This window comes from Salmo salar, chromosome ssa03 (assembly GCF_905237065.1).
Source record: "Salmo salar chromosome ssa03, Ssal_v3.1, whole genome shotgun sequence".
NCBI lineage: Eukaryota > Metazoa > Chordata > Actinopteri > Salmoniformes > Salmonidae > Salmo > Salmo salar.
In genome coordinates, this window is record NC_059444.1 from 10,024,215 (window position 1) to 10,041,449 (window position 17,235).

Sequence of the window (17,235 nt, forward strand, 5' to 3'; positions counted from 1 at the left end):
TTAACAGCGAGTAACACACAATCACAAATAAAAGTATTAAATACAACTCAAATAGCATGAGGATCATTATAGGATCACTGTAGGATCACTGTAGGATCACTGTAGGATCACTGTAGGATCACTATAGGATCACTGTAGGATCACTATAGGATTATAGGATCACTATAGGATTATAGGATCACTGTAGGGTCACTATAGGATTATAGGGGTGGCAGGTAGCCTGGTGGTTAGAGCATTGGGCCAGTAACCAAAACGGTTGCTAGATCAAATCTGTCATTCTGCCCCTGAACAAGGCAGTTAACCTACTTTTCCTAGGCCGTCATTGTAAATAAGAATTTGTTCTTAACTGACTTGCTAAGTTAAATAAAGGTTAAATAAAAAAATATATAGGATCACTATAGGTCTTCCAACATTAAATTGAGATGTGAGAGCCATAGAAGCCTTTTTCCTGTTCACCAGTTGATTGATGATTTTCCAAGTTGACTTTAATATTGTTTGAAGATTCTTGGAATTTTCTAGTATAAATCTTTTGTGATATCCGAAGTAGATAAATCTGTTCTCATACTTTTTGTAATTGGTACAATTCCGGGGTGGGATTAGTGAGACATTTTTATATCATTAGTTTTTAGTGAGGATTGTTTTGGAGAGGTCTGACTAAGGGAAAGAAGTGGTGAAATATTATGAAATATCATCAATTAAAATCTTAAAGGGCTCAGTATTGTTACATATTCTACATTTAACGCTACTATCCATTTCCACCGGATCTTTTGACAAAGAGAAGTGGAATATTGGAAAGTGGTCAGAAACGAGTATTTAAATAAGAAATATTTGAATACGGATATAGTTGAACCCGGGTCTAATCAGACAATACCAATACAATGTGAAAACCAAACAATAACCAAGTGTTTTACATTTTATCTGTTCTTTTCCCGACGATTCCACATGTTCAATCGCCACCATTGTCTACAGCAGGTTCAGTAATCATCATACAATGTCCTCATACGATTGCACTTCACTTGTCTCTATACTAGTTTGTCAGTCCACTGGCTTCAGTCTCTATACTAGTTTCAGTCAGTTTCAGTTACGTCACTGGCTTCTATACTATTTTCAGTCAGTCCACTGGTTTCAGTTATGTTACTGGCTTCATTCTCTATTATTGGTCCATGTGCACACTGTGGTTTTCTGTATTTGCTGGGCTCTCTAGGTTTATTCCAGGTCCTTCACATGATGCAGACTCCATACTGGCTTTAGTCTCTATTGTAGCACAGGTTCCAATGCCGAGTGTGGTCTTTGCGCTGGTTACAGTCCCTGTACTAGCCGCGGTTCTGGAGATCATTGCAGTTCCAGTGCTGAGTGGGGGTCTCTGTACTAGAGCAGTCTGTGGTGCTGCTGTAGGTCTGGAAAACGTGTCCAGCGGGGGAGGAAGCGGGGAAGCTGCTCCCGGAGTTCCCGGCAACGCAGGCCGTACACCACGGGGCTGAGTGCCTGCCCCACTAGGAACACCACGAAGTTGGTCACTGTGGCGGCCATATTGTGCTTCCACCTGGTGATGATGGGCACCAGAGGGAGCAGGTACAGGATCATCTGTAGCATGTGGATCAGGGTGGTGTGGCGCCCGCTGCTGTTGGCGTGTGAGAAATGCCCCGCCCGGTAGCCCTCCATGTAGATGAGCACGTAGCTGGTCATGATGAGCAGTACCAAGAACACCACCAGCGCCAGGCTGCTGAACCGAGACGCGGGACTCTCCAGCGTGGTGGAGCATACGGGGTCCAGATCCACCACATAGGCCCAAGAGGACTGGGCGCAGGCCAGGACAGTGAACAGAACCGGGTTGAGCAGGGCCACGAACCAAGCCAGCGCCATGACAGAAGACCGAATGCGACGCACCAGCGTTGGGTAGTGGAGCGGCCGCAGGATGGACAGACAGGTGTTGAGGGCCGTGAGGGTGAGGGTGATGCCCATGCCACGGCCTAGAGCCACCTGGAAGTCAAAAAGGACCCAGCAGGTCAGGCGGTTGATGGGCACGCGGAGGGTGCGGAGGCCGTGCAGGACAGTGCCCAAGGCGTTGAAGCTGGTCACACAGGCACAGTGCTGGCACAGCAGAACGACGCGGACGTTGCGGCGCAGCTCGGCTGTGTGGAACACTGTCACGATTAGGTAGGTCAAGAAGAAGGTGGTCAGGAAGATGCCCCCGCGGACACACAGCCCTATGCATCCCGAGCAGCCCTATGTCATCCCCAGCAGCCCTATGTCATCCCCAGCAGCCCTATGTCATCCCCAGATATTGTAGCATTTAAAAGGCCCGAGTAGATGAAAGACACAAAAACCCTGAGAAATAACATGTGAAGTTAAACCACAAATGCATGAGTGAGATTATTTTGATACTTTGATAAACCACATTTGATGTCAATGACAATACAATGAATGTAAACCCAAGATAGAGCAAACTCATAGGTTGAGACGAAAGAAACATTACAGGGAGGAAAAACAACTGAAAAAAATGGCCATGTCTTACCTGTATTCTGTTCCACTGCCAAATCATAGTTGGAGTCATTGGACATCGCTTCTGCTGATTCTGGCCGGTCACAGGGGTGAAAACTAAATGTTGAATTTGCCAAACCAAGAATACGCAAAACCAAGTTAATGGTGCCAACATCTACAGTATGGGTGTCTCTACTGTGGCTGCTAGCCCTTTGCTTCAGGTAACTGTTACCTTCTATATCTTTGCCTTGTATTTTCTGTCACGTGTCACCACCGCCATGCATTTAGTTACAGATTCTTTATCGACTGCCTCGTAATCCGTGGGTTTAGTGGAATAGACTGTTCTGAGAGTCAACACCTGCCTCTCAGCATAGCAAAATTCTATATTTAACAGTAGGTGGAGCAATTGATTGTGCTCCTAGGTGTGTGTGCTGTGCTGAGTGTGTGTGTGTATGGACATCTGACCTGCACCAGGAGGTTTTGTCGCTAGTGAATGTGAAGGTCCATGAGTGGAGATCAGACTGAACACTTTCCCTATTATTAACTAGAAGGATGTTAAAATGATTGGACCCTTGGTCCTCAAGTTATTTAGCCGAGATAAGGATTTAATCTAGAATATACTGTAGGTTTAAGTCATGAGCATGTTTAAAATATTGTTATATTTTAAACATTGTAAAAATACATAATATATATTTATAAAACAATATCAAATAGGAAGAAAATTGTTATGAGACACAGCTGGCAGGTTTTTATCCTTTTATTTTTACCAAACGTGCCCTCCCTGAATCATTCCACTGAATGGTATTGTCCTGCTCGTGCTAAAATGTATAAGGAAAAAGATTATGGCACATGTACAACACAAAGCAACAGCAGGTAAAAATGCATATTAACATCTCCAGCCATTGCCACAACATCCTTTGCTGCCAGGCAACTGTCTATGAGACAAACTGTCTTCCAACACAACACAGCCATTGTATTGATTGAAAGACAAGAAGCATAACTAACATGAATTCATCAAACATTCAACAGTCATCATATTTGTATCAAAAACGACTTGTACTGTCTCCACCCGAGATCAAGCCGTCCTCTATTCCTCTGCATTGAAACCTCAGATCCTATTTAGAGTGTAAAGATAAAACACTAGTCATTTCAGTGAGCTCCCTGAATCAGCGCTGCAGTCCCCCTGTGCCACACCACGACCCTGGCCCGCAATCATCCCACAGCGCTGCATGTCTGTACAGAGCTGCTCCGGCCCAGGGTCCGACTCAGAACCTGGCTCTATATCTGCAGCGTGGCTCTCTGGGTCCTCACTGCGCTCCACCATTGTGTCTACATCATAGCGCTCCAGGTCTGTACAGAGTAGCTTCTGGCTCCTCTTCCTCCTGCGGCTGATCTGTTTCTGCAGCTGCAGCTTGCTGGTGAAGAAGACGCTCTTCCAGCCCAACTCCAGGGCCAGGGCCTCCACCTCAGCAGACACGGAGCCGCAGTGGCCGCGCACCGCTTGCTCCCAGAACTCCTCCGAACGACACAGCTGACAGACACACAGGGAACAGTGGTTAGGGACCTAGACCATAGTTTGCGGTCAATCCTTCCATCAGTTAACTCACCAGGGGTTTAAACCACAAACAAAAACAACAGATTCACTACAGAAAATAAACCAACAGAATATGGAAATATGAATATGGAAAACACGTAATTACAGTCAGATATACCAATGTAGTTACAAAAGGATTCACATACAGTATACATCATAGGTAGTATACAGTCTACATCATAGGTAGTATACAGTCTACATCACAGGCAGTATACAGTCTACATCACAGGCAGTATACAGTCTACATCATAGGTAGTATACAGTCTACATCATAGGCAGTATACAGTCTACATCATAGGTAGTATACAGTCTACATCATAGGCAGTATACAGTCTACATCATAGGCAGTATACAGTCTACATCACAGGCAGTATACAGTCTACATCACAGGCAGTATACAGTCTACATCACAGGCAGTATACAGTCTACATCACAGGCAGTATACAGTCTACATCATAGGCAGTATACAGTCTACATCACAGGCAGTATACAGTCTACATCATAGGCAGTATACAGTCTACATCATAGGCAGTATACAGTCTACATCATAGGTAGTATACAGTCTACATCATAGGCAGTATACAGTCTACATCATAGGCAGTATACAGTCTACATCACAGGCAGTATACAGTCTACATCATAGGCAGTATACAGTCTACATCACAGGCAGTATACAGTCTACATCACAGGCAGTATACAGTCTACATCACAGGCAGTATACAGTCTACATCATAGGCAGTATACAGTCTACATCATAGGCAGTATACAGTCTACATCACAGGCAGTATACAGTCTACATCACAGGCAGTATACAGTCTACATCACAGGCAGTATACAGTCTACATCACAGGCAGTATACAGTCTACATCACAGGCAGTATACAGTCTACATCATAGGCAGTATACAGTCTACATCACAGGCAGTATACAGTCTACATCATAGGCAGTATACAGTCTACATCATAGGCAGTATACAGTCTACATCATAGGCAGTATACAGTCTACATCCTAGGCAGTATACAGTCTACATCATAGGCAGTATACAGTCTACATCATAGGCAGTATACAGTCTACATCATAGGCTGTATACAGTCTACATCATAGGCTGTATACAGTCTACATCATAGGGTTTGATCCCAGGTTGTATCATAACCGACCGTGATCGGGGGTCGCATAGGGGGGCGCACAATTGGCTCAGAGTCGTCAAGATTAGGGGAGAGTTTTCCCAGGGTAGGACATCATTGTAAATAAGAATTTGTTCTTAACTGACTTGCCTAGATAAATAAAGGTTAAAAAAAATAAAAAAAATAGGCAGTAATACTGTCTACATGCATGCACCGAGTCTCACACAGATAGAGTGGGTCCATTCACCTTCCTGAACCTGTGTGAGGTGTGTCCAAGCCGTGCCACGTCCTCCAGTTCCAGATGAGTCAGGATGTGGAGAAGCAGGGGGTCGGGCAGACGCTCCAGGTAGTCATAGTGGCCCTGACATAGTGCCTGGCTGTACTGAAGGATCCGTGGGCCAAACACCACACTCACCTGACCTAGGAAACCATCACACCAGTGGAGGCTGCTGAGGGGAGGATGGCTCATAATGATGGCTGGAATGGAGTCAATTGAATGGTATCAAACACATGGAAACCATGTCGTTGATGTGTTTATCATTCCACTGACTCCATTCCAGCCATTATTATGAGCCGTCCTCCCCTCAGCAGCCTCTACTTGATCACACAGACAGCACCTGTCAACAGAGTCCCTTAGCCTCATGCCCACCAATGGGGACGTTGCTTAACTCTTTTTTGTGCTGTGCCCAACCTAGCCAAAGTCTGTTACAAGGACATTAGACCATGGGAGAATCTCAATTTGCATTTCCTTGACTCCTCGCATCCCCTCTCCTTCTCAAACCCCATTGGATGAGAAAGTCACAGGTCCCTCCCCTCTGACCATCTCCAATGGGTTTTGAGATTCTCCCCATCTCTCTGACCTAGCAACTAGGTGATTCAAAAGTCTTTCTAGTAAAAGATGCTTAAAAAAACCGCAACACCCGTGAATGGATACAATCTCTACACCAAGGGTCTACAATCCTGTTCCTGGAGAGCTACCCTCCTGTAGATTTTTGCTCCAACCCTAGTTGTATCTAACCTGGTTCAGTTTACCAACCAGATAATTATTAGACTCAGGTGTGCTAGATTAGGGTAGGAGTGTAAACCTACAGGACAGTAGCTCTCCAGGAACAGGGTTGGAGTTAAAAACTACAGGACGGTAGCTCTCCAGGAACAGGGTTGGAGTTAAAACCTACAGGACGGTGGCTCTCCAGGAACAGGGTTGGAGTTAAAAACTACAGGACGGTAGCTCTCCAGGAACAGGGTTGGAGTTAAAACCTACAGGAGGGTGGCTCTACAGGAACAGGGTTGGAGTTAAAACCTACAGGAGGGTATCTCTACAGGAACAGGGTTGGAGTTAAAACCTACAGGAGGGTATCTCTACAGGAACAGGGTTGGAGTTAAAACCTACAGGAGGGTAGCTCTCCAGGAACAGGGTTGGAGTTAAAACCTACAGGAGGGTAACTCTCCAGGAACAGAGTTGGAGAGCCCTGGTCTAGGCCATTGCCTCAACGACCTCTGCCCTCCTGGAAACAACCCTTCTGACACACCTGTGAACCTAAATCATGTGGGAACTGCCGACTTAGCCAATAGTATCATTTAATTAGGGGTTGATTGGGTTACAATCAAAGCAGTCATTTTTAGCATGGTAATTCCCTTTACTCGAGGGCATAGGGTTATTTGGGGCATTTACGCTATTATCTATCTTGCTATTAGTGAGCAGGTGGGCTGTAAGTTGAGCAGGTGGGCTGAGGGCTAGGCTACACTGGGCACCTTACTCTGAATCCGGCTGTCATCCAAGTAGTCATTGTGAGACTCCCTCAGTTCTCCTGGCTTAGTGTTCCTACCATCACTTCTCAAAGAAATCTTCCACCATCTCCAAATAACCTGAAAAATATAGGCCTATGAGTATTGCAGAGCAAGCGGCATTACAGTATTTACTTAGCAAAGCAATTTAGCTAGGTCTATTTGTTACAAGTGCTATTTACTTTAACTATTTGTTGCCAGCTTTCTGGCAAAGCCTTATTTGTTAGTTAGCCGAGCAAGCTACTACTAGATTATATTGTTATGTGTCTAACGTTAACGTTACTGACATGTACGTTATTATTGCTAGCTAACGCGTTGGCTAAACTAAGATTGAAAGATTACTGTAGCGTTAGAGAATGAAAGGGCAAGGCAGTAAATGGCTAACGTTAGCTTAGAAATGTCTAAGAAAAATTGACTAAATACTTTACATTTTAGAGAGGACATAACACGAAAAGATTTACCTCTGTCTTGGTAACAGAAAATTGGAAGAAGTCTTTATTGGGTGGAGGACCTTGACCACTGACTTCAAATAAACTTTTCCCCAACAAACTCGACATTTTGGACGCTTGGTTTGGGTTGCCATGGCAACGAAAGGGTTCGTTAAGGTTTTTTTTCCAGAGTGCTAGAATGTAACAAAACCCGTCCTGCTGCAACATTCCTTCCTGCCGCAACATGCAGCAATGTAACAAATGCAAAATTGCAACCTCCTCTTGTCTTGGGTTTGAAGTCACTTTTGCAGCTGTGTATAAATGAAAAGCTAAGTTTTCCTGGTACTTGAGTCAATGAAAACATTTCCTCATAAAGAGCTTTAGTGAACAACATTTTACTGAGTTACAGATCATATAAGGAAATCAGTCAATTGAAATAAATTCATTAGGCCCCAATCTTTGGATTTCATATGACTGGAAATACAGAGAAAAAAAGCGAGGGGCGTGGATCAGAAAACCAGTCAGTATCTGGTGTGACCACCGTAGAGTTGATCAGGCTGTTGATTGTGGCCTGTGTAATGTTGTCCCACTCCTCAATGGCTGTGCAAAGTTGTTGAATATTGGCAGGAACATGAACACACTCCAAAGCATCCCAAACATGCTCAATGGGTGACATGTCTGGTGAGTATGCAGGCCATGGAAGAACAGGGACATTTTCAGCTTCCAGGAATTGTGTACAGATCCTTGCGTCATGGGGCCATGCATTATCATGCTGAAACATGAGGTGATGGCGGCGGATGAAAGGCACGACAATGGGCCTCAGGATCTCATCATGGTATCCCTGTGCATTTAAATTGCCATAGATAAAATGCAATTGTGTTCGTTGTCCATAGTTTATGCCTGCCCATACCACACAACCCCACCATGGGGCACTCTGTTCACAGCAAACCGCTCACCCACACGACACTATACACGTGGTCTGTGGTTATGAGGCCGGTTCTACATACTGCCAATTCTCTAAAATGACATTTGAGGCAACTTATGGTAAAGAAAGGAACATTCAATTCTCTGGCATCAGCTCTGGTGGACATTGCTGCAGTCCACATGCCAATTGCACTCCCTTAAAACTTGAGATATCTGGGGCATTGTGTTGTGTGACAAAACATATTTTAGTGGCCTTTTGACCCCAGCACAAGGTGCACTTGTGTAATGATCCTGCTGTTTAATCAGCTTCTTGATATGCCACACTTGTCAGGTGGATGGATTATCTTGGCAAAGGAGAAATGCCCACTAACAAGGATGTGAACCAATGTGTACAACATTTTAGAGAAATAAGCTTTTTGTGCATACTGGGATCTTTTATTTTATCTCATGAAACATGGGACCAACAATTTACATGTTGTTCACTGTAGATTTTAACCTCATTCTAAATGAAAAAATGAGAATCAAGTGCAAACTGCAGTTAAAAATCTTTAATATATTTATATATGTACACATTGACTTACGTATTACTGTAATGGCGAGTAACACAATTGCATTAATTAAAAGTGATTGGGGGGCACAAGTTAACCATCTCTCCAAATAAATACAAACTTGTCATGTGTTTTTACACACCTGCGCAGGGCCGTAGCTACATATGAAGACACCGAGGTCCGGACACTGAGGTATAATGGTCCGGACCTCGGTCATTTTTTACAATTAGAAAAATAAAACATTTATTTAAAAAAAATGTACGAACCGAGGCGGGGTCTCCACTTCCTGTTGAGAGTTAGAATAGTAAAATACACAAGGTGCAATTTAAAAACTTGGTTGTGCATCAGCAGTTTTCCTCTTGTTACATGTCACACACTGACAATCACTCCATTTTGGGGGGGGGATTGGTAAATGGGTCTCGTTAGTCTAGCCAGCTATCTAAACTTGTAGTAATCATGGTTGAATTACCAACCGGGCACGTGTCCTATTAACATGGCATAAGTCATTACAAAATATGTAGAATTGCAGGAAATTAGCTTTAAAACTGCAACAACAAGAAGAAAATGTATATAAAGCAAATGTAGTGGTTTACCTTTGGTTACTAACAGTTTTTCTGTTACCAGATCCCTCTGTACGTATTAATTCTAGTCTTATCCCAGTGCTGAGTTAATGTGTAGCGGCTGATCGTATATGTTTGTAGGTCGACTGAGATGAATGAAGCTACAGCATCTAATGTGATAATGGCTGGGGTCATTTAAGCTTGTTTTCGCTGTTCTTCAAATAGCATTTTAGAGTTTATAAATTGTATAAATGCAGTAAATGAGCTTAAATTTTCTTAATTTCTTTGATGGGGTAAAATCTAGGGGTTTTTTTCGGGGGGGGTCCTGCTACACAATCTTGTATCCTGCTGAACACACCCCAGGTTGCACCCCGAGTAACAGTGGTATTAAGCATGCACCAAATAAAAGTCCCTTTCCCGGACACCATAACTGCAAACAGATGCAAGCAGAGGCCCATTGAAACCACTACACAATACATTGTTTCTTTAACACAGAATTCATTAAATGATAGTGAATATGACCATCGGTGCCACCTCGTTCACCAGCCTGATTCTTCACCAACATCTAATCGTCATCGTTCCCGATGAGAAAATCTTTGTCACCTCAGTTCCCTTCTAAAGTTGTTGGATACAACCATGTTAGTTATCATATAAACCCACTGGTAGAAACATTGTAGTGGCGCCTGCACAATGTCGCCCCGCCCACGTCAAGTCCCAATTATACATAACATGTATTTTAAACGTGATTACAAATGCCGACATGCACAATAATACTGTCAAACATAATAAACTACAAAATATATGTATAGAGAACGTATAAGTCCCAGGGCATCGTTCCAGGGCAGTCCACGATCCCATAGTCCTTCATAGTGTCGTAAACATAGTTAAGAAAATCTTGAATTCAGAGTTTCAGAAATGTACTGTCACATCACAAGGTGTGACTGAGCCGGTACATTGAATAGGTGCTGCATGCTGCCCTCTGGTGGTGACTACGGGGAGGGAGGCGCGCTACAGGAAGGGGTTGGTGTTGGAGCTTCCAGAGGGGTAGGATCCAGCCGGGGCTCCCGCCTGGTTGGAGACAAAGGATTAATCAATATTGTAAAATACATGACCATCAGCATGACTTCCAAACATTCATCCATGAAGTTAGCAGAGAGAGAGAGGATGCACATATGCGTTTTTACATTGGACCCATGCAGAAGCCGAATGTGTATAAGTATATTGGACGTGTTCGGATTTGCATTTTGTTGGTCAGTGTTTCACACTTGTATTACAAGTATTACAATCAAAGACCACAAAACATTATTCGACATGATCTGGAAACATACACACTATTAAATACTCCCCATAAATGGGTTTTTGGTCATCCCAGGACCAGCCATGGGCTGCCCAAAGGGGGTCATGGAGGACTTGGTCTGTCCATAGACTGTATATCCACCAGGGCCTGTCAATGCAGAGAAAAAAACAGATTAAGGCTTAATGGTCTCTCTGCCAATTAGGTTCCCAAATAGTAGAATGATGGCTATTTAGTTACAGAGTGGATACTAGCCAGAAACATGATATTTGTTTATAGTGTAGGGTCACAAGAAAAGCACTAAAATTGTTTTGGAAATCACAGCTTTAATGTTATGGCCAAACTATATTGTGATTGAAACTACACTACTTACCATTGGGTTGTTGGGGTTGGTAGGCCCCCGGCTGGGGGTAAGGGCAGGGGGCCTGGCCAGGGAAGGGCTGCTGGAAGGTCCCACTAAAACTGGTCGGGAGGCAGTAAGAGGAGGCATTCCCAAAGCCAGCAGGCATACTCATAGAGCCTGTGCCAAATGAGGCTAGGATACACAGAGAGATGGGAGGGGGCGGAGTGAATAACATGAACACAGTGGCAAACACAAACTAACCTTTCAATGTACAGGATCTACTGATATCAAACAATGCTATTTCAGACAAAGAGAGACAACTGGCTGAGTCCCAAACACACACACTTGATATGCATGTATGCACTTTCATGTGCTCACACAAACACACCTGCGGCCGGCGCTATACCATTGGTCTGGAAGGGGTTGGTGGCCATATCCGGAGCAGCAGCAACAAATGGGTTATTGGACGAGACGGCTGAAACAACAGGAAATTACATTATGCTTTCATTATGTTTGAGAGTCAACCATTTCAGAAAATACTGTAGGTATAACAATCCACTCACCTCCAAAGCCTTGCTGCACATGCATGTTGGGTAAGACTGTCTGGGCAGGCGAGGTTCCCAACACAGCTCCAAACATATTCCTAGATTCACTTAAATACAGAACATGAATACATTTCTTAGCTCATTGAACCACAAAAAAATATATTTTTAAGGAGATCTAAAAGCAAAGGCTAAAAATGTGTTTTTAGTGCCAAGTTTTGGAGTGGCGTCTGTCTCTCACCCCTGGACACTACTCCCTGTAGGGGCAGAGGAGCTCAGCTCGTTGTCCAGCTCAGCCAGAGCAGCGTAGCGGTCCTCTGCCGAGGTGCCCAGCTGGGACTGGGCCGGTACAGCACCAGCCACTGACGGCACTGGGACACCTCGCCCTACAGAGAGCGAGAGAGACATACACAGGGGTCAATATACACACATTCAGACACAGGAGGAAGGACATGGACACAAACACACACATTAAAGAAAGAGGCACACATGGTATGATAAAAACAAGCTAACCTGTTCCCCTGTTGGGCTTGGAACAGAGATAATGAATTAAATGACATTTCATTTTCGTGTCAAACCGCCAATAGGCAACCCATCCCTTATGGGATTAACTGACAAACAAACATCACAATAATTTACTGTAGCAATTAAATAATGTAAATGAGAGGGTGTGTATGAGAATGGGACCCGGCGGTACCTGACGCAAACAACAGAGGGGGGTGAAGTCCTGAAATGCGGAGGTACTCCAGAGTTGCCATACGCCTCAAAGTTGGCAAAGTCAGCTTTTGAGTTAACCTTAGTCACTGCAAACCACAGAGGAAACACAAAACCCTGACAATGGGAGGAATGAGGAATGACGTGACGGTAAAGCCCTGACAATGGGAGGAATGAGGAATGACGTGACGGTAAAGCCCTGACAATGGGAGGAATGAGGAATGGCTTGACGGTAAAGCCCTGACAATGGGAGGAATGAGGAATGGCTTGACGGTAAAGCCCTGACAATGGGAGGAATGAGGAATGGCGTGACGGTAAAGCCCTGACAATGGGAGGAATGGCGTGACGGTAAAGCCCTGACAATGGGAGGAATGGGAAGAGCAGCAAATGACAATGATTTAACATACAAATAACATTATAATGACTTGTGTACCTGCTTAGGGACATTCAGTTTTACTACATTACTCTTCTTTACTCCTCATTTGCATGAACTCGAGATTTATTTCATTTTGACCCCTTGAAGACAAATCACTCAAATCTACTCAATATTGGACGACGTCTAAATCCAACTTAAAAAGGGTCAATCTGCAGTTGCTACATACATTTTTGGACTAATGAATTTATTAAAATGTACCCATTGATTCTTGAACAATATAACTTAAATGCCTCGTGAGCTTAGTTCAACAGTTGTACCTCGTCAGAACCCAAAATATAAGCTTGTTTTACTCCAATGTTTGTAAACAAAGTAAATGTAAACAAACACTAAAAAGCCTCTAAAAACATGGTTAAAACTACATTTTTGATATCATGGATGGTCAGTCCTTGCATCCATAGTGGTCTATGAATTTGAGAGTGGTTACATTTCTCCAGCCCCATCCATCAGCTTTATAGCAAACCAATAGTCTGTTATTGTTTCCACTGCTGATTGCTGCTTTAAATAAAATGTTCACTTAGTCTCCCATTAACATCCACGCATGACTAAGTGAAAATTCAACCTAAATGGAAGTTAGGATTTTCCCCTGGGAGTTTGAGTGAAGGCCACTCTCACTCACTACTAGATTGTCTTGGGAACCTGGTTGGCTAGGGAAACCTGATTGGCTCATTACCTGATTGACTGGGGAAATTCGCAAAGTTGGCAAAATTGGCGTTGCTGGCAGCCTGAGAGGGCAGAGCGGCAAAGATGTCTCCACCCAGGTCCGTAAGGAGGTCAAACTTCTTCTCCTGAACTATGGGATGGGCCAGGGAGCGAACCACCATCGGGGACTGGCGTAGGGAGAGAGAGAGAACATGAGGAATGATTAAGAACAAATTTATCAACGTATATAGCGCTTTTCAAAGAATCTTAAAGTGCCTGCACTTCAAAGCACAAAAAGAGATAGGTAATTTAGAAAAACAACATCACAACGTTATGAGATGGACAGTCATTATAAAGTTCATGGCTTGAGTGGTCATCTGAGGGAGGTGGTCAAGCAGGGAGAGACAGTCCAGAGGCAGGCAGGAAGTGTGATGTCTTCAAGGTGTCACACTGTCTCTGGCTTTTCCGTAGTAGAACTCAGTCAGATGAAGTCTGAGCTAAGCCACTGTAGTCCATGGACTCCGTAGAAGGTAGGTAGCTAGCTACCAAAATTAAGCACCCACTTAGATGATGCTATGGCAGTGACGTGGCACCAGAAAGCACCCACTTAGATGATGCTATGGCAGTCACGTGGCACCAGAAAGCACCCACTTAGATGATGCTATGGCAGTCACGTGGCACCAGAAAGCACCCACTTAGATGATGCTATGGCAGTCACGTGGCACCAGAAAGCACCCACTTAGATGATGCTATGGCAGTCACGTGGCACCAGAAAGCACACCACATTTCAATAATAATTAAATAGCAGCCTTGTAACTTCGTCCTCCCTACGAGCCTCATCACTGCACACCTCTGCAGTCTTGCTTTCGGCTTCTCTCCATCTTCACCCTCCAGACACTAGCTGGCATTCGAATCAAAACTGCTAGCCAGCTAACGTTAGCTAGGTATTCAAACAGCTTCAGTCTTAATGTTGTGGTGGATTCTGATTATATTAATTGTTCATTCTTAAAACAAAAAGATTGTAGGTAAAAATACCATACAAATTACAAAAATATTTACAAAATGTACAGGAGCTCTCTGCTTAGGCTGTTGCTAGGGCGCCATGGCAAATGTCTACTCAATGATGACATGTTTCAAATTAAAATAACTGGGGACATTTTGGGTTGCACCCATTGACTTATATGACTAGACCAAGTTATGAAAATGGCTAAAAGGGCATCAGTCTAAAATGTATTTCATCATTTGTTTGGAAATGACTCAAAAGCACATCAGCCTGAAATGTATTATGCCATATGTTAAGGAAGCAGGTAGAAGCAATACTTGACGTGTTGGGGGGGTCTTGTTGAGCTGCAGGGTTTTCAGGGGCTGGACCTCCGGGGTGCTGGCTGTGCTGCTGGCTGAGGAGCCCGACTTGGAGGCCTGGGCCATGGCTACCGTCCTCGCCTGGTCTGGAGGGACGTACCTGTGTGCACACAAGCATAAAGAAAAATACATCCAGGCAATTGCTGGAACAGTGTTCCAAAGGTGTAAAAAATGTTACATGTAAAACTGGGTTGTTGTTCATGAATTCATAGGATTTTACATTGGCAGTTCCCTAAAGTGGTTTTTCCTCCCATTTCACCCCTGAATATATCACAATAGAAACTGGAGGATCTCTACCTTTTCAGATATTCCGTTAACTCGATAGAAAGCAAAAGAGTGAAGCTCCTCACCATCTTTTCTTCTCATATTTTTCCTGGAGGAATTCTTTTACTTTCTGTGGTTGGCGGAAGTCTGGAACAACCAATGTCTTGTCATCGTACAGACCCAACCAGATGTATTTACAAACCTAGATAGAAAGTGTGTGGGGAAGAGGGAGAGAAAGGAAAAAGAGATACCAATAAACTCCCTTGAGACAGAAAAACTCAAGACGGCAGACATGAGGAGGCAGACATGCACAAAGACAATAATCCATTGTTCTTCAATACTGGTCCTGGGGACCTACAGGGTCAGCAAGACTTTATTCTCAATACTAACACATCTGACTAAGCTAATCATCAATGCCTTTGAATGAATCCGATGTGTTAGTGCTAGGCCGGAATAAAAGCCTGCATTCCCCTCGGATCCCCAGGACTAGGATTGAAGAACACATTTCATAATACATTACATGAATTCATGTCAGTACCTCGTTGGTGTGTTTCTGTAAGAATTCAATTTCCTGTAGTGTGAAGGTGGTCATAGAGATGGACTTCACTCTGTGGGGGGGATTCAGGCCTCTTCTAGCGTGTGTGTGTGGGGAGGGGGGGGTAACGATAGCAGAGGGGGACAATTGGTGAGTATGCATTCTGTGTCAATAATTTTACAAATGACTAGGCCCAACATGACTATACACTCACAGCTAAAATGTTTTAATGTGCTTAGCCTTCACATATGGAGTGAGATGATCCGTTTTAGCATCAGTTGTGCTTTTGTCACTAGTCCCTTCCTATTGTTGTCTCTAAACCATATTCATTTGAATTACTTGACCCACTTCAGGTATTCTATAAGTGTTTGGCAAGCAACAAATGTAACCATTTCTGCCTAGTTCAATACTATATAGACCTATAGGAGTGAGCAACAGATGTCCCAAACTACGCTTATGGTATAGATAAACTTGGATTGGTAAAGAGCCGAGGTTGGGCAAGAGTTTCGCCGGTGGTACAGTGACGTGCTGTTTTGACACACTGGGCAAATACGCCTTTTATCAACAAGCATCACACACACTAACCTTGAGACAACTATTTTCGGTACAAACAATACTTTAGTTGACCTTTTAAAGATTGGGAATTGAAACCTCTCCTTACATCAAAGTACGGGCTTTGCGACCCTGCCGAACCAATTATAGTATTTAGCTAACGTTGGATAGCATTACATGCGGTGTTGGGGAGCATGATAAGTAATATTAGCTAAACCACTAAAATACACCATAAAGAACGACTTTAGCTTGCTTTAAAATCAACCTCACATAAAAGCATAACAATGGTCAACACAGTACTTACAGGATGCCAGAACAGGTGGTACAGACGAAGGAACCCACTGTCATGTTGGCATAAGTCGGGCCGCGCTGGTCGCAATCAAAGCACTTCCTATTCGGGGGCTGGCTAGTCATTTCCCGAAGCATCTTAAGATGCGTCTCCTCTTGTTTTCGCTTCGCACTCGTCGCCATGGTTGAGAAAAGGGGCTGCTAAAGGTGGGAGAAGTTTATCCAGGGGCTAGGCAGGAGAAACAAGGGGATGTCTTGCCTCGACAGCGGTGGTTCAGACACCTTGCAGAGAGGTCTATTGGGACATTTCTTCTTCGTTGGTTTACAGGTGTACTAGACTGCTAACTGGAGCGTGACTGACACCTACTGGTGGACAGCAGTGACCATTCGACAACATTACATTGATGAATAACAGTTTAATAGTAAATACAATGTTTACCATCATACTGATTATGTTTTGTAAAAACAACGACTTAAGATAATCTCCTCTTCCAAAAGGCATCATATGGAGTTTTGGTCTCAACTTTGACATGATCCTGTCAGTTTATCACGATAAGAAAGTCATTTGCCTAGAATGTGGCACTGTTGAGGGTAGCAGGTGTCCACCCATTTGCCTTCCCTCAATATAAATCAATAGTCTCCTGTTTTGGCTGAAGGAACAAGCAAGGCCCCACAGACAGTGGTTGTACTGTTCTCGCCAATGAGTCCCCGCCTCTGCTCATCCTGTTTACTCACTCACTGGGAGTTGGCCAGGGCCGTGTTCATTAGGGCACACAAGGTTTTAAAGCGGAAAACAAATATGAGAATGACCTATTGGACATGC

The 17,235-nt window shown here is 43.8% G+C and overlaps 3 protein-coding genes across 6 annotated transcripts; all 3 read right to left on the reverse strand.

Annotated features, from left to right (window-relative positions):
- Positions 1-1,368: 1,368 nt before the first annotated feature.
- On the reverse strand, positions 1,369-2,561 carry LOC123741627 (olfactory receptor 1F12). The gene is made up of 2 exons (XM_045714751.1): positions 2,516-2,561; positions 1,369-2,144 (listed from the first exon to the last, which is right to left on the reverse strand). The coding sequence occupies exons 1-2, from the start codon at positions 2,559-2,561 to the stop codon at positions 1,369-1,371; spliced, it is 822 nt and encodes a 273-aa protein (XP_045570707.1).
- Positions 2,562-3,220: 659 nt separating this feature from the next.
- On the reverse strand, positions 3,221-7,588 carry fbxo36b (F-box protein 36b). Of its 2 annotated transcripts, none has more exons than XM_014189241.2 (4): positions 7,445-7,588; positions 6,956-7,064; positions 5,446-5,618; positions 3,221-4,012 (listed from the first exon to the last, which is right to left on the reverse strand). In XM_014189241.2, exons 1-4 carry the CDS (start codon positions 7,538-7,540, stop codon positions 3,626-3,628), a joined length of 765 nt encoding a protein of 254 aa, XP_014044716.1. In that variant the 5' UTR covers positions 7,541-7,588; the 3' UTR covers positions 3,221-3,625. The 2 variants fall into 2 exon arrangements, with proteins under 2 accessions (XP_014044716.1, XP_045570432.1); XM_045714476.1 differs by having other exon boundaries at positions 5,446-5,675.
- A 1,280-nt stretch (positions 7,589-8,868) lies between these two features.
- Positions 8,869-16,754, reverse strand: agfg1b (ArfGAP with FG repeats 1b). Of its 3 annotated transcripts, none has more exons than XM_014189244.2 (11): positions 16,429-16,754; positions 15,576-15,669; positions 15,124-15,239; positions 14,732-14,873; positions 13,443-13,599; positions 11,864-12,008; positions 11,644-11,732; positions 11,469-11,555; positions 11,111-11,272; positions 10,790-10,887; positions 8,869-10,511 (listed from the first exon to the last, which is right to left on the reverse strand). In XM_014189244.2, exons 1-11 carry the CDS (start codon positions 16,593-16,595, stop codon positions 10,452-10,454), a joined length of 1,317 nt encoding a protein of 438 aa, XP_014044719.1. In that variant the 5' UTR covers positions 16,596-16,754; the 3' UTR covers positions 8,869-10,451. The 3 variants fall into 3 exon arrangements, with proteins under 3 accessions (XP_014044719.1, XP_014044724.1, XP_014044721.1); XM_014189249.2 differs by having other exon boundaries at positions 10,776-10,887; positions 16,429-16,753; XM_014189246.2 differs by having other exon boundaries at positions 10,772-10,887; positions 16,429-16,753.
- Positions 16,755-17,235: the final 481 nt, after the last annotated feature.

Coding starts and splice junctions, on each gene's coding strand:
- LOC123741627 (XM_045714751.1), bottom strand. CDS start 2,561: ATGTCCAATGACTCCAACTATGATTTGGCAGTGGAACAGAATACAG. Junction 2,145..2,515: donor GGCAGTGGAACAGAATACAG/GTAAGACATGGC, acceptor TAATCGTGACAG/TGTTCCACACAGCCGAGCTG.
- agfg1b (XM_014189244.2), bottom strand. CDS start 16,595: ATGGCGACGAGTGCGAAGCGAAAACAAGAGGAGACGCATCTTAAGATG. Junction 14,874..15,123: donor AAATATGAGAAGAAAAGATG/GTGAGGAGCTTC, acceptor GTGTGCACACAG/GTACGTCCCTCCAGACCAGG. Junction 12,009..13,442: donor GAATTTCCCCAGTCAATCAG/GTAATGAGCCAA, acceptor CGCTCTCTGTAG/GGCGAGGTGTCCCAGTGCCG.
- fbxo36b (XM_045714476.1), bottom strand. CDS start 7,540: ATGTCGAGTTTGTTGGGGAAAAGTTTATTTGAAGTCAGTGGTCAAGGT. Junction 5,676..6,955: donor GGATGACAGCCGGATTCAGA/GTAAGGTGCCCA, acceptor ACTCCATTCCAG/CCATCATTATGAGCCATCCT. Junction 4,013..5,445: donor CCTCACACAGGTTCAGGAAG/GTGAATGGACCC, acceptor TGTGTCTGTCAG/CTGTGTCGTTCGGAGGAGTT.